Here is a 26,036-nt window from a genome sequence, read left to right as displayed (position 1 = left end):
GAAACCACACAACTACCCAATCCCCCCAACGGAAAATTTGTCACCTGCATCATTATTCAGTGCTCTCTCTAAGAAGCAGAAGACATATTAGATCAAACTATTCAGCTCAAGGCAATGTGGGTTTTCTCTCTGCTATATATTCCCATGCAACTTGTGTGGCTTAAATATAAACTGATCCAGTCATGAGGATTACATCTCTTACTTTGGAAGTGTTGCATGCTTGGGTCAGAGTTGATAGAGTACTTTTTGAAAAAAATTCTTTCCCCCTCTCATGTTCATTCTAAATGTTCCCTTCTGCTCATTCTGTTATATAGTTCCCTAGCATTTTGAATTAAATAACATGTTTCATAGTAGGCTGTTCTCATATCAATAGAGAAACATTGTGATGCAATGCAAATCCTTTATTATGTTTTATGGCCTTTTGGCAAAGAAATCTGGCAAGGCTGTGTCCAGAGTGTTCTAATAAAGCTCAGGAGTATTTTAAAATCAATATCAAAATGAAAGATATATTATTCTCATACAGAGATATATGACAAGTTCCTTTAAGCTTAAAAAGATTTTCTAACAGTCTTGAATATGATTCAAAGAAAAAAACCAACAAACAAACCAACATTTTCCCTAAACTTAGTTTCCTCAGCTGCTTCTTATAAAAACTTTGAATGAGGAATACAGAAGTGAGTGTTTCAAATTGGACTCCAGGGTACAAATTCAGGTGCCTGAAAACCTGAGTTTTCAATGGTCTTTTTAAGTTCTGAGGAACTGTGGAAGTAAATGATTCTTAGCACAATTAAATGCCTAAATATAACTTTAATAGCCTACCTAAGCCGTTGATTTTGGACTGTATTACCTTTTGTGTATTATCATGTTCAGAATTTTCCTTGGATACATTTGTTCTTTGAGGAGAATAACTTAACAAGAAATGTTAAAGGAAAGAAATTCTTTCTTATTGTCTGATTAAGTCTAACTGACCAACATTTTTGGTAGGTACATTCACAGCTAAAGAAGTAGCCAGATAGTTTAAGTTAAAAAAATATTTTCCTGGACCACAAGACCAGTCTAATGAAAACTAAGTACTAAAGGCTGTGCCAAAAATTAATGCCAGCTTCAGCCTGTGCAAATATATGTTGAAGGTGGAAATGTATTCATGTTGGGAAGTACCACCGGAGATACTCTAAATTCACACTACAATATGAAGCCTTATACAAATCTTGATGTGTGCACTAATGATCAAAACAATAAATACTCTGTGAGAACTGGTGTTTCTTGGGAAATGGAGAATAACAAAAAGTGATACATAAATCAGAGGCACCTCTTCTGTCTTATACTTCGGTAAATCTCAGTCATCAGGGATATAGCAGAAATGGAAATGGTCCAGAAAAGAACAGGACAATGGAAACATTAGAGTCCTGAAACAATTTTCATATGAGGAGCTAGAGCTGTAATGTACAGAACTATTAGGTGGAAAAGAAGATATGTGGAATGCTGTTATGGAAATGCACAAAATAATTAATGATAAGGAGAAAAGGAACAGCCAGTAACACTGAGAAATATTTTCCATCGATAAAAGAGAGGACTTGAGTAATTTAGGTAAAGGTTACTAGATATCATTGAGATTGATAAATATTTTTTAATTGTTAGAAAGCTGTAGAGACAGAAAAAGATGGGTCCTCTTAAGAACTTTTGGTCTTTAATAGGGACACTCATCTTTGACAGAAAGCCCAAACCTAAATGAGGCATCAAGTCTGGAAAGCCAGATTGTCAAAGATGAGTAACATAAGCATAAACAACAGTTGAGAGGAATTGCTAAGTATGTCTAACTCCTGTGGTATTTTGAGAATGGCTTTAAGTATCTTTGTCGGATTTTCCTTATTAAAAATTGTCAGTATATTTTATATTACATTTATGCTGTGATATTTTTAAAATTGTTCTTCTATCATCTATCTATCTATCTATCTATCTATCTATCTATCTATCTATCTATCTATCTATCCATCCATCCATCCTTGTGTGAATTCTCTCCCAGGATAAGTCACAAAAAGGAAAATTATTTTCTTTCTCTCAGAAGTCATAGTATTGAAGAGTTTCCCATTTGTGAAAGTAGAAAATATAATGTAGCTAAACCAATCAATTTGAAACCAATCTGGAGATAATAAACGTTTTTTGATTACAGAACTTAAGATACATTTATTCCAGTAGTGATAATTATATCAAGTCTTATTTTAAATTAATTTAAATAAATTGGGACACTATATGGATCTTTCCTTATAGGAACCTATGAATAATATAGCTGGGTAGTATAGAGATACAGGTCTGAACAGAAACTGGTTTTGTTCAGTTAAACAGTCTAAGGAGCTAATAAAGTCCCTGGAACTGGTTGAAAACCCTAAGAAATCTGCTTTGATGCTTCCACTGTGCCTAGGCATATATTAGGAGAATTTCTGAAGAATATAAAGGCAAATAAGAAAGAGAAAAAATAAATCAAACCAACCAGACCAAAGCAACCAAACAAAAAAAACCTCAAAATACCAACTGAAAAAGTAAAAGCAAGACAAATGAAAAATAATTAAAATATATATAAAATATATATGTACTATATATATATATATAAATTTATATCTACAGAAAATCCAGTTCCCATTTTCACTGTCAGTTTTGGTACAAACCAGTTTTGGGATGAGGGCCACCTGTAAAACTTGGAATTGTTGTTGAGTGTTGGAGTTCAGTTTCCAAAATACCACCCACCTCTCTCCCAGTGTGAGCAATTCTAGAGTTTCAGTTGCATGTAATCCTTCAAATAGACACTCTAATAGGTCACAAAACCTACAGAGAGTCAAATAAATGCAGGGTACCATGGAGACTCACACGTCTCTATTTATGTGTCTGTGGCTAAACACACTTGTCACATTGTCTGTGTATATTTGTATATTTTAGGCAGGGACAAAAACCTTGGCAACATCTGCCAGTAAATTTCTACAGAAGAATTTCTAAAATAGATGCACCTTCAGACATTAGCCTTCCAAAGGAAATTGTTGTTCATTATGGTGAATATAAAAATAATTATTTAAAGATGAAGTAATCTCCAAATTAAAATGTAGATAAATGCATGAAACTTTTGCCTTTCCCCCCCAAAAAAATCAACCAAACAAAAAAACCCCAAACAAAAACAAAAACAACAAACAAACAAACCAAACCAAACCAAAAAACCAAAAAAACAAACCCAAAAAAATCCCCAAACCAACCAACCAACCAACCAACCAACCAACCAACCAACCAACCAACAAAAAACTAAAACAAGACAAACAAACAACAACAACAAACAAACAAACAAACAAAACCTTTCTAAATACTTCACAATTGTACTTGCCACATCAGAAAAATTTTTTATGGAGAAGATATGTAGTGCTAAAGTAGACACCACATGAATATCACTCAAAAAAACTGCTCAACCCCAAAACAAGTCATATGCTACAAATTATGTTAAGCAATAGATAATACAATCAAAGATGTGCATGCAAGTTCAAACCAATTACTTTAGAAAGTATATTGGTCCACTGAGAAATTATGTTTCAAGCCAAAAGTCACAAAAGGTGCCCAGTCAAAAATACAAGACACAGTATAAGAAAATTTATTGAATTTTTATTGTGTTAAAAAAAATTTGCATGACTTGTGATAACTGCCTAGTCAATCCTACCCACAGGATAAAGGAAAGTTAAATTCAGTGGGAAAGCATATTTGCCCATAAATTTATTTTTGTTTTCCTATTAGATTTTTCTTTGGCTATCTTCTAGACTGCATAATAATGAACCTTGCTAAAATATTTGGCCTAAACTTACTTACCTCAGAAAACTGATGGAACAGAAGAGAAAGTTTTCTCATGAATATTTGCTTTTGTGACCTCTTAGTAAAAGGGAAATGAAGAACTACCTTCCTCTTGAATGCTAACAAGATGTTAAGCCTAATTCTCAAAATAATACATGTATATGCTAAGAATTTACCTCCCCAGAAATGCCTATTGACTTCATGAAGTAAGTAAATAACAAGTCTCCTAGTAGGAAAAGTGGGTAGGAAAAGTAAATACATCCAGAAGTTTATTTGAATGGAATTAATGTATTTTTAAAGGCATAGCAATTAATTTTTTTTTTCACAAAATCATATAGTAATCAATCTATTCCACTCCTTAGTCCAAAGTTGATGTGATGTAAAAATTTCTTCTGAAGTGAAAAGAGTGAGAATAGACTGAGAACTTCAAAGAAATGACCTGAAGGTTACAGGCTCAGGGAAAACTCCATTGACAGAAGCAGAATTGCCTCAGCAGTGATGCTGGCCTTCTTCATTAGACAGACTTCAAAGACACCTTTTATTATATGGGCTGGTATTTAAAAAAAAAACCAACAACTCAAAATTTTAAAAAAACCCCACAAAAAAAAAAATCATAACCACAAAAAGCCAAAATCAAACCAAATCTAAAATCCAGGTGTGAAAACAGGACAGAATAAGAGAACAGTAGTTTTAAATATTAGTGTTTTGACAATTTTCTTTATTATATATATTATATTGATTCGGCCATACATTGGAATGCAATAATGAGGATATTTAAATCCACTAGATTTTAGCAGTGTAAAAGAGCACGGTCTTCTGATACAGGCCTTAAACATTTTTCTTCTGTTCATGGAAAAAATAATATTGGTACTCATCCGAGACATATTTTGAGGTGACAACTTGTTTTTTCTGATACCATTTGCCTATAAATATTTCATTCCTTAGGCCCATGCCTCCTTTTGGTACCTCATCCTTGACATTATTAGAGTTTTTTTCAACATGATGAGACATAACTGGTGAGGCAGAAACTTAGAGTGTGTCACATCAATCACTTCATTATTTTTCTTTCAAAACATAGAAGAATTTTTTGTGCCAAGTGCACAGAAGAATCTGACCAGCTTTTGGCTGGAACGCTGTAGCTTTGAGGTAGATCAGGATTGTGCTTGAAACTTTGTTTAAGAAACAAGCTCATGAATGAAGTGACAGACATGTTTTCCTTATACTAGAAATTGAATTTTAATTATCAATGTGTTCTAATATACTGCAGTGTAATGACAAAGCATGATGCTTTCAATATACTAATTAATTTTTAAATGTTTTTTGGTTAAGAATAAATTGAAAACCTCAGACTTGAAAAAGTTAGAATGCCTGCACCAAAGCTTTAAACAAAGTCCAGTTTAATGCACTGGCCTTCCACACTTTTTAACTTCCCCAAAGACGTCAAAGCAGATAACTTAGGCTAAGGTTGACTTTTTGTTCAAGATTATGGAAAACATCAGTTTTCTCAGTTTCTCTCTACTTCCTTCATCTTTAGAGATTTTATGACTGTGTGGTTTTCATTTTTCATTAAGATATCTTAAAGCATAACAGAAATACTTTTAGTTTAAAAAGAGATCAGAAGATCAGAAAATGTTCACTGGCAATTCACAAAGCTCACTATTACTAAGATGCATCCCCTTATGTGATCTGCTCTTTTTTATATTTTGAAAGCTGGAGAAAAACTGAATCTTTCTTTTGCACTCAGGGAAGAGGGGTCCCCTTACTCTTACTGTGGAAATTGAGCAAATGAACTGCAAAGTGCTGCAGGGCTGCAATCAGAGGCTGCTCTGACTTTGTGCAGTCGTGTAGATGGTCAGTTAAACACACACCTCAGCACCGGCTTTTGTGTTTCTTGTTTTTTCTGTTCAGGTGCTATACAATTCCTGTTTTCCTTGAAGACTCTCTTTAATGATATGCAGTTTTCAGAGCTGCTCAGAAAGCTCTGTTGAAGAGTTTTTTGGGGTCAGTCTTATCTGACTCACCTAACATTTTTTTGGAGTTCGGGTCTGGACTTCTTTTAGATCAACAGTTACTTCTGTCCAAGTGAGTTGTTTCATGATGAGGTGATTTACAACTACAAGTAACCTTTTTCTCAGTATTGTCTGTTAAAAGGTAATGATGTTAGTGCTGAACTAAAAAAAGTCAATTCCAAATCATCATATTTTAAAAATAGAAATATTTTCATACCCTGCTTAGGCAAGAATATCTAAACTTCAAAGTTATGCTTTATTATAAAAGTACAACAAATTCTATTAGGTACTAGCAATTTAGGCTGTAGTTTAATAGAGATTCAATTCTGAAATAAGTAAATTTGAATATGCAGCATTTGAAATTTATGTCAGTGGAAAAAAATATTTAAATTCTTCAAAACAGAATTGTGGATTCTGATATTTTATCCCTATTAACTTGTTGATGATCACAGAAGAAGATCAATATTTATTTGTACTGAAAACTTAATACTGGAAGTGTATATAAATTCTTGATTGCTGATATTAAAATCAATTACTCACTCTCATTTCTCCAGTATAGGTCCATGCCAAATCCCTCTTCACTCAGTTTTGTGAAACTGGCATTATTCACTCACACCAAAAATATTACAGTATCAGCATGTATAAACCAAGTAACAGCACTGTCGGTGTCAAGCCAAATGGCTTGTTAGTAAAAAATTTCTTTGTATGTATCCTATTGTTCAGATGGAAACATCAAATGCACATTAGGGTGTCTGTGTGGAAAAATATAAATCAATTAAAGAAATATGGACACTAGAAATATTAAACAATGCCAGCAACTTAATCTCCTTGTACAGTTAGTGAAAGACTTCTTTAGTTCTTCTCTCAGTGAATAGCTAGTTACTCACAAAATTGCTGTCTCAAGCAGAAACTCTTAAGGAATTATATTGCAGCTGGATAATTAAGTGTCTTTATCTCTTTGTAAATGGGCCATAAGACATTCTATTGCAGCTCACTAATGAGGACCATTTTATGGTATTCTTAAGTGATTTCTTTCAAATGCACAGTGATTTGAAGTATTATTGTTCTTGCCAGTCACTAAGGCTGGATTTATTGGGAAACAAACTTGATAACTGTAGATAATTTATTAGGTATTAAATAATTATGCCCTGGAGAGGGTGAAAGCTCTCTACGTTAATGTCATTTTCCAAGACCGAGTTAATTCCTGCAGCCCTACAGGAGGGAAATTCTGCTTTAAATGATTTATTTAATAAGTAGTTGGATAGCTTGAGAGCTCTCACTATGCAGTTGTTTGCCTTTCTTAGTTCAGAATCTTAGAAACTGTGTGGGAGGGCAAAGTAATGTTCTATTAGCTGCTAAAACATTTCTGTAAATGTTAACCTGAGACATCTAATTGACTAGGTACACCTTTTCTCTTTCCTCCCCATGTTAAAATATCGATCTCAAATTCTTCGATGTAATGAACCTTAGTGCTCCTAACAAATCTGATACTTGGGCTAATGCCTGCACTGGTGGAATCATTGTAGCCCTGCTAATTGCATTTCAGCATGGCCCGGTAGTTACTCTGGATTGTGCTTTAGAGTTTCACACACCTCTTTGGGCCTCCCACATGCACTGAGGGCAATGCACGTAGACATTAAGGGCTAGAGGCTGAGAGCAAAGGGACTATTTTTTCTTTTGTCATTTTTCCTTGGAAACAAAGTCCTTCCACTTCTCCATCCAGTTCAGGGACTGTCACGTGGTGAATCAAGATCATTGAGCTGCTCCAGCAGAATAAACTAATATAACCAACAAAGAAACAACACAACAAAACAACCAAGCAACCAAACAAAATCCCTAAATTTGCCTCCCCCTTTTGCCCCTACAACAAATCCAAACACTTTTTGCAAGATCTCCTATTAGCTGATTCATTCTGTGGCTATGGAACCAGTCCACAGCCAACAGATACAGCCAGAGCAGCACTGCTCCTGTAAGTGACATTCTGTGACTGCACCACATTTGGGGTTGGGACTAAGTGCACGTTCAAAATGTGGATTATACACAGGCTTATACTGTCATAGAGTCTGAACATTGTAATGAAGGCCAGCATTTTCTGTTGTCATCATTCAGCAAATGAATGTGCCTAAAGAAGAAATTCAAGTTTTATTTTCTTTCACCTTCTAAAACACCCACATGAATTCAAGGTAAGCTCCCAGGGAGATCTTGAATGAAAGACTCTGGAGGTGTTACTTGCCAGTTAATGGCCCAAATGAAAATATTATTATTAAAATTTTTATGAAAGAATAGACAGGAAATAAAAAAAATTGTACTATATAACCCATGTGTGTTCAAATACTGTATAAAGTATTGGAACCCACATTGCACAAAAAAAAAAAAAAAACTCTACAAAGACAAAAGACTGAGTACATGAAATACCATTAATTAAATTTATGACAGATGCTTCAGGAGGTGAAAAAGATAATAGGAGATTGCAGTAGAAATTGTAGGTGGCTTGTAGAGCATGAATGCAAACTTACTGACACTTTCAGCTAAGAATGCAGCATTACCATTCTGTCACCAGCTGGAACACTCTTGTAAAAGCTAACAATGGGAAATTGTCCTTCACTTGGAGTTCCTGGGTATGGGGCACAGAATGATGAAAATTAACGTGCCTTCAAAAACATTAACTGGAGAAGTTAATGGTAAAGAATTCTTTCAAAACCTATTAAAGATGCAGATAATACATCTGGTAGAGGAAGAACTTAATACTGTAAATTCCTGGATATGCTTTCCTGTACTTATGCTGTTCTCCAGTTGTCTGCTTTGAACATCTGTTTGCACTGAAGACTCTTTTTTTCAGGCCAGGTGTTAGCCAAGCTCTTGCAAAATCTTAGGGCCCTCCTGAGGAGAAAAGTCCTAAAGGAAATGAAAATAAGAAGAAAATAAGCAATTATGAAAGTAAAAGAAGGAAAAACGGAAGGTGATGGTTGAAAGATCAAGTCTAATGAGGAAGCCCCATGACTTCTAGGGCCCTGATGCTGGAGATGGGACACTGGAGAGGCTGGAGCAGCAATGTAACCAGGGATATCTAGTCTTATAACTTCATTTGGGAATAGTAGGGACCTTGAAAATACCCTTTTACATACCAGAATCTGCAAATCTATAATCTATAAACTTGAGTATGGAGCAATAGTTCCCAGAACAGAAATATTTTATTCCAGTATGTCAAAATAAACTTTCCAAGTTGCCAATGGCCTGCTCTTTTTGTCAGATTCAGAGAAATGTCACAAAGAAATATTAGCTTTAAAAGCATTTTGGTGAATGTGTATTTTGTTCAAAGGAAAATGCATGTCCAAACTCCAATCCTAAACTTCCTTTCACCTCCCTAGTAAACAAACATGAGTACACCAGCATGCACAATCTGAGAAGACTGCTGGATTCCAAGACATGCAGAAGCAGCTTTCATTCTAATATCCCCCTGTTTTGTTTTGTTTTTTTAAGATTTTAGACTTTATGGAGATGAAAATGAAATATAGATTTAATAAAGTAGGAAATTAAGTTGACATTGGAGGAAGTTTTGAATCAGGTGGTGATAGTTTGTCTTTATAACAATTAGATTTGGGTAGTAACTACGTATAAATTCACATTTAAAACTTTTAGTTGACTATCTAGATGCATAAAAATTCCTGATATTTTATCAAGAATAAGTAACTGCAATATATTTTTTTTTATTTCATACATCTCAATAGACAGTGATTTTCTAATTATTTTTTCTATTGGTTATATTTAGTGATAGTGGTAGCTTTAATAATCCAGAAACATGTTTTTGGAAGAAAAACAGGGAGTGTAATATGTACTTGAGTGAAAATGTGTTTTCAAGTCCATTTTAAGAGGGACCCAAGTGTGCTTTTGCATAGCTATCGTTTCAGTTTGCAGTAGTCTCAAGTAGAGGTTGGTATATGCAAGACAAGGACACTGAAACAGGAGCTATACCTCTGGCTGTAAGTCAGCAAAAACTGTATGTCTTCGCATATTTTTTCCTCCTCAAAACAATAAAAATCTTCACCTTATTCTGTCAGATCTGTTTGTGGTTGCTGCTGCTGAGTCGGGGAACATATATATGTGTGTATATATATGTGTGGGCAGTGTTCCAGGCCTCCTCACTGGGAAACAGTTTGAGTAACATCCTTTGGATAACATTAACAAACTGCTCTGGATTTGATTCTTCACAAGCCAGGCACTGTTTGCCATTGTAACTGGAGTTTTGTTGGTGCACAGCAGCTGCACCCAAATGGCTGGGAAAGAGGTCAGAGACACAGGGTCCCTACAGAAATGCAGGACTCCCCACAATATGTCTGGAACAATGACAAGATCAAGGCAAAATTTATTGCAGTCAGGATCTAGACAGAAACCATCATTTGGCAGTCCTTGTATGACCCTGTCCTTGAATGTACCAGCTTTAGGTAAAAACTATCAATTTACAACCTTCTCCTTTTTGAATTTTTAGGAGCTGCTCAACAGGGGACATAAATTTTTACCTCTGATGATCTGATAGTGCAGCTAAAATTTAGGTCAATTGTATATGCCAATAAGATATGGAGAAAGAGTTTTCCTTTCTGACTTCAAAAGCATGAATGATTTTTTAAAGTGTTTTTTTGGTACTTCTATAAGAAAATTAGATTTATGTAAATTGAACATTGAAATAATGAAAATATAATAATTCACTCAGACACTAAAGAAATCTCTGCATATCTGTCCAAATAATTCACTATCATGCAGAAAAACTAACAGCTGTTTTTCATTTGTTGTTTGTATCACTAAAGGACATAAGAGTCTAGTGATTAACTCAGTCTCAACTGATTTCACAAACATAGAAGTTCAGATCTCAAATAATTTAGGAAGTATGATTGTGATTTATTGATTCAGTCAACTTAATGAACTGAATTTTAACATTCTTTATTGCTTATAGCCAAGCTATGCTATTCACCAGATATATAATGGAGACCTGAAAAGCAGTGAGACAATTTTCTCAAAAACAACCAGAAATCTCAGTTAAAAAAAGAGTAGATTTTAAAAATTTCTTTACCTAGTTGAGATGAAATTAGATATTTTTCATACAGCTAGGAATGAGAGCTATTGTATGTTTTCAATTTCATATTCCTAGATGAGAATAGTAGATTACTAGATATTTCAGAAGCTACTTATTCTTAGTAGACAGTTGCTTTTCTTTAAACCTGAGCAGAAAAGCAAACATCCTCCATTTGTGATAGCTATTAGGAAATAAACTAACTATTGTTTTAATTTTACAACTGATAGCAGAAAAATAGTCTCACTCTACACAGGCCACACATAACTCTCAGCCAGTTAAATTTCTCTGACTATGGATTTGGGAAAAAACCCTGCATATCTGAGCTCTCTCACTTGCAAGTACAGGTAAGCCATCCCAATAAAACTGGAGGGGTGACAGCCTCAGGTGTGACCCCAGATTTCTGCTGAGGGTTCCTATCCTGGGAGCAGCTCAGCCTTGGTTCTGCACAGCCCATGGGTAACAGAGACCTCCTTGATTTGGGTCCCTGCTCATCCACAGTTATGGATGTCCCCTTCCTGTAGTGTCTGGGCTCCAGTCATCATCCAGAGCAGTGAGGAAAAGGAACAGCTGAAGGAGTGATAACTTAAATTAATAATTCCCATCAAGTAGGGAAAAACAGATAGCATAGCCCAGGGAGAAAGTTATTGGGCTAAAAATAACCCAGAAGGCTTTTGGAAGTGCAGTGAAAAAATTATTGTTGGTTGTCCTTCTGTTCAGAAATACAGGACTTTCCACACAGGCATCATTGCCTGAAAGGAGCATGACTTCCTTACCAGTTTATTCATCCAGAGAAGGCCATCAGGAAACTCTCCAGGGTTCCAAATCTTGGCTAAGAATTCAGGTTTAAAAAATGATAGTATTATTTTGCTTAATATAGTGTTACCTTTCTTCAGGTACATAAAACTCTGTCATAAACATTGTATTTGAAAATAGCTAAACTAACATTAGAAGTTTGTGTAAAGTCAATAACTTGAAGCTGACAAAGGAATTTAATGGTTACATATTTGGTTTTAGAAGTAATTTATTTGAACTTTCTTACTTAAAAAAAAAATTACTTACACATCTACCATATGTGAGCCAATATATCATTCAGGGACTTTACTTAATGTATAAAGGATTCAAGGTCTATGTAATGTTGTAGAAAAAAGTAGTCTAGAGCTATAGTACATAGAAGCAGTTTGGAAACTGTATGACTGTATGGAATATTAAGTTAGAAAAACAACAGCAAACCTTAGAGAAAATATATTCTAAGCTAAAAACACATTACCAGTAACATTCCTGAGTATTAATTTTCTGTCACGTTTGGGCTGTTCTTGCAAATTACAGTGTGATGTATTAAGAAATCTTAAACTTTAGCTAGTCACGCTTAATATACTGTGCTGCAATCAGTAATAGCACAGGTCCTTGTGATGGAGCTGGGCTTTTCCTCCCGTGGGAGCCCCAGCTCCTGAGAGAGGGGTGAGAGGCACCCAAGGAAAGCCATCTTCTCCTGGCTGCAGTGGAATAAAAGCCCTGGTGCAAAAACTCCAAATGGGTATTGGATTGCTTAGTTTTTGAGAAATTATACATTTGTTCTCTGTGTAATCTCAGCTGCTTCAGCTGTCTGGTTCTAAGAGGAAAGATGGCCATATCTATGATATTTATCTGTATTTTTCAACTTCTTCTCTCACACAAACATCCCTTTTATTGTGTTTCTTTTAGTTTTTAAGCATGAGAAGACAATTTATTTCTAAGGATGATTCCTGGAGATCCATCTCTTTAGAAAATTACCAAAGCCATTTGCTCTGATATTAAAATCTTACCTTGTTTAAAATTTTAATGATATAAACTTTAGAACATACTCATGATTTCTTTTGTCTAAGTTTCAGTTACAAAGGACCCAAATTCAAATTTCTTTTATTGAATCTTAGTAGCTATTTCCAAGTGGTTTTCAATGTGTGTATAACACTTAAGTGAAGGTAAGATAATCTCGCTGCATACAGCTAATAAAATATAAGTGTTTTAAGACTGAAGGAAATGAACAGTGCCTTTGCACCACTAAATATAATTTTTAGACAGGAGAGACCGATGTCTCCAGTTGAAACAACAGCATCAGAGAAATTCAGGCCAGAGAGAATGGATCTATTCTAAAGCCCTCTGAAATCAATGAGGGGCTTTGCTTTAACTCCTCTAGGCTTTGGCTCCAGCCCCAAGTAATTATTCACGTTGGACTTTGGCCACAGATGCTAACACCATCTGCTTACAGAAAGTGCCATGAAGTCTTTGATTAACAAAAATCACAAGACCCTCAGTTCTATGTCTTATCTAAAAAGTGTCATTTTTGAGAGAGTGCACAATTGATGTGCACCTTGCTAAGGACCTCACTCCCTGCCATCTCAAAGGGAAGTGTGTAATCTACAGCATTGCAAGCATTGCCTTTTCCAAATATGGCTTAGTTTCAAAGCCATTGATTTCCTAATCGAATTTCATATGCAAATATATAAATTAGGTTTTATTTTTGTTGATGGTGTTGAATGAAAATAATAAATATTAAGCAAATACATGAAAGAGGAGAAGTAAGGGATTTTTGTTTCTTAAAATAGAATTTTAAAATAATAGTATGAAACACATAAAAGGGAAAGAATAATATCACTTTTGTGCAAAATGCCTACCTAGACAACAGTATAGTCTTATAGTCAGGATTGGATTTCTCACTGTTTTTCTATTTTTACCTTTTCACAGAATGACTGAGATAAAATGTTTAACCTTTTTTACCTCAATTTCCCCATCTGTGAAATGGTATTAATAAAAAGTTCTCTGGGATTTGCCATCCTAAAACAGTGCTTTGAGGTGTTCAAAGGGAAGATGGTATTTCCAGCTGCACACCCTTGGCATTATTCTCACCATCTATGCCTAGCCACACATGCTGTGCAAGGCCATTGCCTTGTTGCACATCGGCATCAGTTTTGCAGCAGAGACACCTCCACTCTGAGTGAATGAGACATAGTCCCTTTTGTATCTATAACTCACACTTTCAAGCCAAAAATGAAAAAGAAGCATCTGTCACCAGAGGATGAGTGTGTCTGGAAGACTTAAATATTGTATCCTTATTGTAGGGATTAATGAAGTGCTGGCTCGAACCCTGCACATCACTTAAGGACATGTTTAAGAATCTGAGTAGATGGATGGATTTCCATGGGAATACTGATGGGCTTAAAATATGTGTTGTTGGAATGAAATAATATCCTTCACTATTGTGTGGGGTCATGCTACTTTTGTTTGTGAAAGTGAAGAACACTCTCAGATGTTACTCCTTCTACAGGGAATTTCCCGGTTGCTCAAGACTGAGATTCTCAACATTTTGCACTCCTGATTTCTCAGCCCAGACTCACATATATATGGTCTGTCTGTAATATACAGGACCAAGATCTGCACTGGTGTTATAACATTAACTTTTTCCCTGTGCTGAGCCAAAATGAATTCTATAAATATTGCCTCTAGACACCTGACTTCAGTAGCATTGTTTTTCTTTTATTGTATTTAGCAACCATTACGAATGTAAATATGAAAATAAATTATTCTCTTCTAAAAAATAAATTTAAGCAAGCAGCTGCCTTTCCCCAAGCTCCTACGTTGCTCAAAGTCATTACTTCATGAACAGCACAAACTCTCTCCTTCCAGAACTGTCTTAAGCGAGCATCTGTGTGAGATCACAGCACTGAACACTTTTTTCACCTTCATGTGCCATCTCTGGGGCACTCCTTGGCAGCCTCCCAGGCAGGGCTTTAGTTGGAGGCAGCAGCTGCAGTGGCACAGACCTCTGCACTCGGAGCATGCTGTGTTACCTCCCAGCACACAGGGTGCTCTGTTCAGCTATTTGTATCATGACTTCTTCTGGTGCCTACTCTGCCATCTGTCCAAAAGCTTTGTACTAGTTCTTTACTAGAATATGCCAAATGCATGACAAGTATAATTATTATTATTACGAATATAATTATTAATTTATTAATTATTAATTATTAATTTTTGAAAGATATGCAGTTTGCAAAAGTGGACTTCCTAGATACAGAAATGCTTAAGGCTGTTGTTGTGACTTATATTATCATGTTTTTTGTTTTGCAGTTTTACTAAAGAATGCAAAAAAGGAGGAAGAAAAGCCATTCAGAGACTGTGCAGATGTATACCAATCTGGTTTTAACAAAAGTGGGGTCTACACTATTTATATTAACAATGTGTCAGATCCTAAAAAGGTAAAGACTGGGTTTATTTTCCTGTTTGTTAATACGATATTGCTCTGAACTGAAAGGAGTGAGTTGAGCCTGTATTGAAGTTATCATTCCACAAAATATTTTACTGGTATAAAAAGCTTGTTTTATATTTAGTCTTTAAAAGTATAATAGATTGAGAAAATGATTAACTGTATTATTCCAGACATTCTTCTTTCCCGCTGACAGAAAATCCTTCCTAAGTTCCAATGTACACTCAATAGTTGACTCACTTCCTCCCACTTGGCAAGTTCAGTTGAATCAGAATAGGGCTGCAAATAAATCTACAATAAAATTTAGAAGTGAATTTGTAAAGTGTGATAATGAGGAAGCTGATCTAGGGGATTATCTGGTAGCATGAGGAAAGAAATAGCAGAATGAGTAGTTTTTAAAGATAAGGATTTTTTTTTAATTGTGCTTCTCTTGTAGGCACAGTGAAAAGTGGTTTTGGCTGTAAAGAACACAACATGCTGAGTGCTAGCCCTGCTTGAAATTATGAAGTGTGTATAATCCCATCCTTCTCAGAAAAGAAGCTTGGGAGGGGGTGTTTTTTATGCAAATGAAACATTAGTCTGTATAAGGGACTATTTTTTTACAAGGCTTTTGTTGCTAAGGTAGCTGAGTCAGCTGAGCCTAGGAACATGAGAGGATAACCTAAACCTAATTTATCCTGGGAGGAATGTTGGCTGTCCCTCTGACAGGGCACTGCTGGGAGCAGCCACTAAGACTGAGGTCTCATTACCCGGGAAATACAGTGGTGGCCATAAAAAGTGGGCCAGACAGAAGGGAAGGAACCACTCCTGTCTGGTGAATTTCTTCTTACTGCAGTAAAATGGTGACCCTGCAAACAGAAAAATACTGTAAAAATATTACCAATATTATTGTTTATAATAATATTATGATCATATTAAGATATGCCAACATTATTCCTAAATGGAGTTTGGTATTACAAAATGCCTTTGGAAGCCTGTAAACATCAAGATGTTATAGTTTAGCAAGAAATTAGTGTTCATTAAGCCATGAATAGAATTGGGGTGGGAGAGTTTTATGGGCCAAGGTCAACATAATTCTGGTGAATACGAATGGGAAAATAATTGACATGACATAAAAGGCAGATATCCCTGAAAGCATTACTGAGCAGACAAGAATAATAAAAGAAATTCTGTAGGTGCTGTTCCACTCAAAAAGAGATGTAACATCTATGTCCAACTCACATGTACCAACTGACAGTAATTTTCTTAGCCTTACCGAAGTTCATAAACCACGGCCAGAAGCTGGACTGCAATTACAATGGTTACCTCAAAACACTCTGACACTGATGCTTCTGTTATATTCACCTCAAACCCACTGCACAGTCAGTATAAGGACAGTGACACAATGGAAGCCTTCCTGTGTTTCCACTGTATCCCTGATTACAGATGCTGCTACCAATGAACACAGGTATCACAACTCAGCTGAGATCATTGCATTCTATTTTCCTGGAGGGATCCTGTTTCAGCAAGGAAAGGCAGGAATATGCGTTTCTGTGTGTTGAGGGCATTTCCAATACACCCACTTCTGTCTTGCCCTAGCAATAACACAGCAGGAGCTGATACCAGGAGTGTTCGTTAGTCAAGTGAGGAGTGTGATTGCTTTAACAGGTGGTTTTTAGACATGAAGGTCATTTAAACAAGCTTCAAGGTAGAGCTGTGCAGATAGCTGAACTAACTCCAGCTGAGATAGCTTCAAAATCCCATCCTTGCAGCTCTGTGCCAGGCCACCACTAAATATTAGCCCAGGGGTAGCACCATATAGACACATTCAGATTGTTCTAATATCCTGATAGGAGACAGACTTGCTTGTTAAGAGCCAGCTTAGTTATCTGGATTACCACAATGCAATGCACATTTATGACATGTTTTAGGAGCCCTAATATATTATTATCTTCTGTATTACTCACAGGCAACTATCTCATTCATAAGAATTTGATACATCAGGTTGCAAAACATACCTTCATTTCATTTTATAATTTCTAAGGGACATTTATTAGAATCCTGATATTAATGGAAAATAACTTTGTCATAGACACAAATGTCTCAGTTTTAGTGTTTTGTTGGTTTCACATTCATATATTCATAAAAAATTATCCTTCATGCTTACAGCTCCACACCATTTATATGCCTCATTTTTATATGCTGACATATGCTTTAGACTGCAATTTTTGTTTCTTGCTCCTAGCTTCAACAGTTCATTAATACAGTTCATTAGTCCTCAAGCCCTTCATCAAAAAATAGTTTAATATCTGTTTAAAAGGATCTTAAGAATATTCCATATTTTTAGATAGAGAAAAAGATTTAAGAATTTTTAAATTCTTAAAAAGAATTAAACTATTGCATTTAATAGTTTAATAATAAATAAAATATATTACTAAATAATTAAATTAATCATTAAATCATTAAATTATTATTAAATTGTAATAAAACTATTTAAAAAAGAATAAAACAATTGAGCTAATTAATTGGGTTACTGTGATGCGTGCATGTGCAGTGTCTGATAATGTGGACAAATGATTGTTCTGAGTGAAAAAAAAGTCAGGAATAATCCTCTCAGTCCCCTGCAAAGTCAGGGTGAAGTACAGGGGAGCAAGGCTTATGATGAACAAGGGGCAGGGAAAGTGAGGTTGTCCCCATTTTGGCATTGAAAGAGCCAAGTCACCTGTGGGAGCCAAAGCAGGCCAGGTGTGATTGGTCTGACTGCAAACAGGAATTCTGCACGTGCCCATGGATCAGGGTACTCACTCACCCACTGTGGGTGAATCTCCTGCAGTGCCCTCTCAAATGAGTGTAACCAGCCTCCGGGTGCACTACACTGAAAATGTGATGTTACCCACGGCTGCTGGGCTCTGTGTGTCTCTATGGTTCTGCAAAAGCAGCTGCTGTGGCTCTGCTCTTCACTCTTCCCCCTCTACTTTCTTCTGGTGGACTTCCCACCAAATTGGTGCTGATGAGCATATCTGGAGGAATTTTAACCCATTGAATGTAGGTTATCCCTCTCTACTGTGCAAACTGTCCTCCAACGTGGTAGTCATCAGGTTTTTTTTGTTTCTGCATAGCAGAGACACATTCCCTGAATCTCAAAGGTCTCGAGCTTGTTGCTCCATGCCAATGAGGTAGACTTGTGAGGTCTTAGTGTGCATGCACTTAAAATGCAATTTGTAGAAATTTCACATCTTCTATTTACTTTAAAATTGAGCTTATTTCTGAATGCTGATTATAAAATTTCTAATAATTTAGTCCATAAAACTAAAATAAGTAGAAATAATCCCATATTTGCATTTTAGGAGCTTGAGAATTTTTACCCATGCATTTAAGCAAGAAGGCAATATTTTGAAGAGTCTTTTCTTCTAAGTCAGATTATTTTATTAATTATAAAATCAGAATCTATCATGCATACAAATTCAGTCACTTTTTTTTTCATCCTTTTCTTTTCTAATAGAGGGGTAAGTATCAGAACACATTAAGTGATGTTAAATGGCTGAGTGCCTTGATCTTTTCTGAGGCAGACAAGGCTGGAGCTATTCACAGTAACATGCACAATCACCTTGGAACTCCTGTAACATGGGCAGGTGTTTGTGTCTACCACTATGGAAAATGCCAGACCACACAATGATGACAAGTGAAAAACATGCTGCTGGCAAATCTTTTCTTCACTGTGCAGTTTTCTCTTTCAATTTGATATATTATTCAGAAAACTTCAATCTTTTTATAGGTATTTCACTATATTGTAGTATGCAAATCCCAAAATTTGTGTGCATCTTTGAAATGAGTAGTCTTAATACAGTCGAGGATTTAATGCTTTAAAAATTGGCAGTGGATTCATGGGAGCTTATAAAGAAAGTAAATCCATCTTTTAGAAATTCTCACCGTAAATCAGACTAAAGACATTAAATCCTGTAGATAAATGTTTTGACTCACAGTGGCTTCCCTAAAGAAGGAATAGGGCCAAAATATTTGTCTAGAAAATTGTGGGTTTTCTTGTGGTTACCCTGAATCAAGTTCATATTTGTCCTGATATTCTATTTCCTTCCTATACTTTCACAGGGACTTCACTTGGCATGCCTGGTGCAAATTAGAACAAAAACACTTGCATATTGTTACTATGACAGTTCTTATTAATAGAATGGCTTTTCCTGAGGGTAGAATATGGTCCCCATGTCAACTGCAGCACAAATTTTTATTTAACTGTGCTGGATAGTAATCTCCAATTTGTCAAAGCAATATAAAGCTTTAAATTGCCAACCAGTGTTTAGTGGATTGACTCTTGCTGATGTGAGTGCCAAAAGCTAAACCTCTTCAACACTCTTACATACTTACTTTTTACTTAAAGGGGAGAATTCAGCTTTTAAAAGCACAGACAAATGGAATTTAGGATAGTTGCAGTGTCAATATGGCATTGATGAGTACAGGGGAATGAAATCAAGAAAATTTCGTTGAATGAGTAGTCCTAAGAAACTTAGATCTTAAAATCAAGTGTCCTACAAAAACAGGAACAAAAATTATTATCGCTTGTCACATACCAAGAAAAGCAAATGCACATGCAGTATTTTAATTTTTTCATTGTTTATCTTCTATATTTTTGGAAGGATAATTAAAAAGACTGAACTGAATAAAAATTAATATCCATTTTTATCATTATATAGATTATTAAAGGGTGGTAACAGATTTCAGTTTACACAATATTCTAACATCAAGGGTCAACAAAATTGTCAAATTTTTTCATTATCCTTTATACACAGAACCTTTAGTATCTAGGTTATAATTTTCTTCGTGCAAAGGTGACAAGGTATGATCTTACATATTCAGTATAGATATGAACATCTGAACTTGTCTCACAGACTTCATCTCTTGAGCCTGTTTCTTCCTGTGTTCTCTGTCAGCTTGCTCTGAGGTCCCCTGTCTCATTTTGGGACACTGCCTGGAACACTGCAGGTAATATTACAGTTCAAAGCAAAAGAGAATAACCTCATCTGTGCTACATTTTAGACTCCTAGGATGAGTGTTTCTGTAAGAATTCTCAAGAATCTCTCAGAGACCAAATGACACTGCTACAAGATATATGAAGCGTTTTTATCACTGAAGGAATTACTCGTTTATTAAGAGGAAGGGAGTAGTTTCAGGGGCACTGCAGAGAAAACAGAAAAAAAGAGCATGGAGGGAATGTGAAGAGGAAAGCTGAAGAAGCAGAGGGGGATGATGGGGAGATGTTCTTGTGATGTACTGAAAGGAGACATTGCTGGGAAAATTGCACTAAACATAAAGAGAGAATTGGTTGTCATCCAATGTCTGAGGATGTCACTGAGGGAACAGGGCATGAGTGCACAGGAAAACACACTTCCTTAATACTGTTATTCACAAATACTTCCCCCCTCCCTCCACCAAGATGTCAGAATTCCAATGCAAACTTGTTTTATATTTTTTGTTTGGGTTTTCAAATTTTTCTTTTTTTTAATTTACTTTGTAGGTCTTTTGCAATATGGAAATTGCTGGAGGAGGATGGACAGTTATACAACACCGAGAAGATGGAAGTTTGGATTTTCAGAAGAGCTGGAAAGAATACAAAATGGTAAAGTGAAAAATGTGCAATAGCTGTACAATTTATATGACAGTCAGATTTCAAATGATACTTCCAATTGACCTAAATAGATAATTCTTCCTATGGTGATGTAGTATGGTCCTGCAGTCTTTTATGAACTACCTTTTGCTGTGCCTGTTACTTTTGAAAATACTTTTACTCAACTGGTTGAGTATTATTTCCCCTTATTTAGAATTTCTTTCAGATCAGTTACTGAGATTGAAATGAGGCCAGAACGCTGCTGTCTGTCTCTCTGAGGTTTTGACTTGATGTGATGTGAAGAGGGAATAGGCATGTGATGATGATTCTAAGGCAGGAATGTTTTCAGCTCAGAGGAACTCATTCAGAATTTGGAGCACCTCAGATAGGAGTAAAAATTTTTCTGCTGGGGTTTATCCCAAGTCATATAGCATCTCTGCCAATCAAGTTAATGTTGATACTTCAAATTGGATTACAAGAAAATAAATAACTTACCAAATTAAAGATGACATTACATCAAGCGGGCTATTTTCCCTTTGCCAATTCAAAAAAACTTTACTCCGATGTAAATAACTTCTCATTTTTTTTTCTTTCTGTGCCTGATCAAACTTTCTGATGGAGTTCCTTTCTCTGAGTCCCTGAGGACTGGCTTGGATTTCAGTGACATTCCTAGGGAAGTTTTCAGCACTGTGTTATCAGCCTGACATAAGAAAGGATTTTTACAGTTTTTGAAAAACACTAATGAAAAGAGAATTTTAAATGTTTAAAAATAAAAGTAAGTTTTGTTCAGTAAAAATTTCTAGGGGAAAAAGTTCTGTTGTAGAATTTACAATTTCAGAAATAAACACAAAACCATATTATTGAACAAGGATCTAATTTTGGATTCTATTGATGCTTTATTTTCAATACATTTATATTGCTTGAAAATATAAAAAATCATTTGGGTCAGACTCCTGCTCCTATGCATAATCAGAGGATGTAATTGATTTTGAAATATATATTAACTAAGGTGATATTAAAATGACAGGGGGTTTTTTTATAAAGTTACAAAATTGCAAATTTCTTTTAGAATTCATATCGTTTTAATTTAGCAGAAAACTTGAAAACAGTTTTTCTTGATTTAATTTCAGAATGAAATAAAATATAAATCATCAAATTATTTTGGGGAACCAAAATTTGAAGATTCTACCTGTATTACTAGTGAGGAAATTAGAATTTGTATGTGCAACATACATATGGACTTTTAAAAATTTATACACATCACATTAATGATTTTCTCAGTTTTTATCTCCTGAGATTTTCTTAGGCAGCATAATAAATAAAGCCTTTTGTAAAGTTTTCCCATGTGGCCTTTTTTATATATATACACTTTCACTTAGTCATTTTCCTTCACAATAATGTGAATCTGTACAGGATTAGATTCTGTAGGTTTTGTCTAATTCAAGCAGTCTGAATTAATTTTGCTTCTCTTTAGGAATGATATAGTATTCTAAGGGATCATTTACTTCTACCATATAAAAAAGTTCCCTTTTGGACTTTTATTGACAGATTATCCTATATGTCATGAAACAAAATGGGATTCAGGCTTTCTCTGCTTCTATTAACCATTTCACCAAAGTAGAAATTTTCTGTTGTTATCATATAACACCAAGTGTTGAATGTAGAATGGTAGAGGTTGGTGAACTCTCTGTGTATTACTGGGATATCTGAAAGCATCTGAGCTTCAAGCCAATAGCACCACTAACTTAATTCTTGGGTTGTTCAGAGAGTGTGTGGTGTCTGTTGGACCACACTCCCTCTCCTTCCTGACATCTACCTGGTGTATCTTCCAGTGGAATCTGGGTAGTGAGGTGGGGGAACGATGGCACTTAGGCTTACTTGTAGCAGTTGAAGTTAAAGTGTGTGTTTTCTCAGCCCATAGTTCACATAGAGATTTCCAGTTTTGTTAAGATATTCTTCGTATGCTTGTATCTCATTGGGGTCCTAAAGCTAGCAGAAATTATATCATAATATAATAACAGCAACCATAGGTCTCTGGGGCTTCATTTATCTTCAGTGCATTTAGTTCTTATTGGAAAGAAATTTGGAAAACTCTTGGAGTTTTCCAAACTTGCACTATAAGCAAGTACTTATTGCCAGCTTCTGAGCTGGACAGGAATTCAGGCCACCAGCCTGCACTACTGCTAAAGCCCTCACAAGTTATTGGCTGTTAGAGTGTTAGGAGGCCACTGCACATATGCTGTGACTCTAAACAGACCCTTACAGCAGCTTACTTGGGAAGGGAGCACACGGAGCAGTCTCTGCAAGGGTGACAGCACTGCTGGGCTACAGGAGTCACCCGGCAGCAATGAGCCACTCATTGGCTTTGATGCAGTTTCACACTGCTGCCTTCAGCTTCTATGGAAGCACCTCAGTTCTGTTCTAGACACCAATACAGTAAACAAATTGAGTGAGAGATAGGGTAGCCATGAATCTTTTGAGTAGGAAGTATACAACTCCATTCATACATAAATTGCCCCATAGTGCAATAGTGGTACTAACTTTTCCTCCTGGTATTTTTTTCTCCATTTCCGCTTGCATTCAGCCTCCACTCTGTAAAATAAAACAACACTTTCTTTAGTATCTAAGACAACAGCTGAGTGCAAAACCTTTTCTGCAGATTCACTGCTATGCAAGATTGGTTATGTCTCTTCTTGCTTAGGGGCATAAGTTCCCAGTATCCTTCAATTTTCTTGTTAGTCTTATGGTGTGCAGTGTAATTTGTACCTTTGCTTCTAAGAACTCATTTCTGACTAAGAAATCTCTTGGGCCATTTGAGTTTTGTGCATTCAACAGTAATTGGAATAAATTCAGAGAAAACCCCACATGCTCATCCTTCCATCCTTTCCTTATCAGTATCTACTACATCTGTTCTTTCACATTTTTCAATGGATTTTCTGTTATGCTTTTTGTTGCTTATCAGAAAAAACTGAAGTGGAATAACAAATAATATATTTAAGCAGGTGAGATCACCCCGAAGCAAGTTTCAAGCATTTTTCATATTTTCTTGCCTGAGTAAATATAAAACACTATTAAGAGTTTTCATCTCCAGAGAAGAATATAACTTAAAACTTATAACTTTGCCATCTGCAAACCCAAGACACTTTAGAAGGGGGGTTTCTGCAAGCTTACTGTCCAAGACAGAGTTTCTGGCATTTATTAAGCAGTTATTAGCAATAATCAAATCTGAGTAAATGGTTAGCTCATGTACTAACTTGGCTGTGGAGACTTCTTGATCATTTTCCAGTGTTCAGTTCTTGGATGAATGCACCTTTCCCAGTGACTGTCTCAATTTTTGCCAAATTAGGTGATGGAGTATTGGATTCCCTATTCTCTAGCCTTTTAGCATGTCTAGTTTAATAATTCCCATGAAATTCTCTGAATTTGTTCCACACTTGATAGCCCAACATTCACTATGAGTCTCCTAGGGGCCTTTTTTGGGGTCAAGTCTGTTGGGAGCTTCCTCAGACATTTAAAATAATTTTTCTTGCTTTCATTTGAGAAAAACTCTCAATAGGTATTTGAAATTGCATGCCTTATCCAGCTCACAGCAATCTTTTTCCTAGCCAGTTTTTTTTGCTGCATGTCAGTATTTAATTGTTCTCTCTGCCTTAATTGCTACTTTCAACTCTCTGATGAAAAAGACCACTATCACTTTTATAATCATTCAAAATGTCATGAACTAGATTAGGATCACTTGTACATAGTACACTCAAAGATGAATTTCTAAGCTTTATGGCAACCACTTCCTACCTTCCTGACCAGCAGCTGTTTTTTCTTTTGGCTTCTTTGAGGCAAGAATGATGCTCAGCTCTAAATTCCACATTCCTTTAATTTCATGTTCCTGATTAATATCTAAGAGTCCAACAACAGTTCAGTGCTTAAAACAAGTCTGCTGCCAATTGTTTCAGAACTCAGTAGCATTTGTGTGGGCCTGAAGAGCACATCTACAGAACCACTTCCATTTCTGTTGCAGTTTCTTCTTTTTCTTTTCTCCTTATAGTTGTTGGGCTATCTCCATAGTGCCGATATGGTATGACACCAGAGCAGGATAATTTATGTTCTTCTCTTGCTTAAATTCTTCACACACTGAGAGCCAGACCATGGAGTTAGTCACCAGAAGTTTCTCAGGAAGCATTTTTGAATGCAATTCTAGTTGGAGTTTACATTGTGTTATCTGAAATAGCCTGACTTTTCTCTGAGCCTCTATAAATTTAAGCTATTATAACAAGTCTGGAGATCTGTGTCTTCTGCTTACTTAAAAAACAGCTGAACCCACCTTTGTAGTCTAAGTCTCTGATTTCCTTCTAGACACGATGGTTTTTACACATGTTTATATACTCCTTACAGTTCACCTCTGTGAGCAAGCTCTAGTTTGGACAGAGGTCCTACCTATTTCCTGGAAGACCTTCTTTGTGACAGTAAGGCTGCTGGTCACCTTGTGTTTTCATCTCGCTAGTCTTTGCAAGTCCGACAAGCCTGAATTATACTTAAGAGCTACCATTCCAATAAAGACTTTATTTTTCAGTGCCTTCGTTCAGTTAATTCTGAAAACTTCCAGATGTTACTTACATTTGATTTTTTTATTTGCAAACTGTTCAGCTCCTGTTTTAGAATATGGCCTCCTAACTCCTTTTATGGTCTCCACCTGTTGTAAGCCTTTAAGCCTGAAAATTTTAATTTCTCCTGTGAAAGTTTCAGTTCAAATTTCAAGTTCTGTTATAATTCTCCCTGCCCACCTCTCGTCTTTAAACTCTGACATTTCTTTTTTTTTCCATATTAGTTCAGTAGCAATGTTAACTTGCACATTTTTCTCATTCAAAATATGTATTCACCACCATTTATATTGTATTTGTCTTGAACAAAGAGACAAAAACTCAAGCTGATGTAGTTTCCTCTTGGAGCATTAACTGATGATAGATAATTCTCTGTTGTAGTTGTATCCATTTACAAATAGTGTTCAGGTTGTATTTTATCCCCATATACTTGAAGAATCAAACAAATACAGACAGAGCTCCAACACCTTTCAATAATTAGAATATTATGTTCATTATTTTCTTTTTCAAGTGGGACAATGACTACATAAAAATGCATAAAGCACCTTTTTCAGAATTGTTTGTGTAAGCTTATTGATTCTGGTTCCACTATCTTAGCACAAAATAGCTTCAGATGTGGGTGGGATTTTAAACAAAAAATACATAAACCATATGACTTGGCTGAGGAGAAGGTTCTTGACATAAAAATAAATGCTCATAATTTGAAAGCCCA

At 35.7% G+C, this 26,036-nt stretch overlaps 1 protein-coding gene across 1 annotated transcript in view; it reads left to right on the top strand.

The window, feature by feature from the left end:
• ANGPT1 (angiopoietin 1) overlaps nucleotides 1-26,036 on the top strand; it is a 153,606-nt gene that overhangs the window by 82,140 nt on the left and 45,430 nt on the right. The window contains exons 5-6 of the mRNA XM_014879369.2: nucleotides 14,998-15,125; nucleotides 20,640-20,741. Of these exons, the coding sequence (XP_014734855.1) occupies nucleotides 14,998-15,125; nucleotides 20,640-20,741 (230 nt within the window). The remainder of the gene's footprint in view (nucleotides 1-14,997; nucleotides 15,126-20,639; nucleotides 20,742-26,036) is intronic.

Source organism: Sturnus vulgaris, chromosome 1 (assembly GCF_052056855.1).
Source record: "Sturnus vulgaris isolate bStuVul1 chromosome 1, bStuVul1.hap1, whole genome shotgun sequence".
Lineage (NCBI taxonomy): Eukaryota > Metazoa > Chordata > Aves > Passeriformes > Sturnidae > Sturnus > Sturnus vulgaris.
This window is presented reverse-complemented; position numbering and strand designations above follow the sequence as displayed.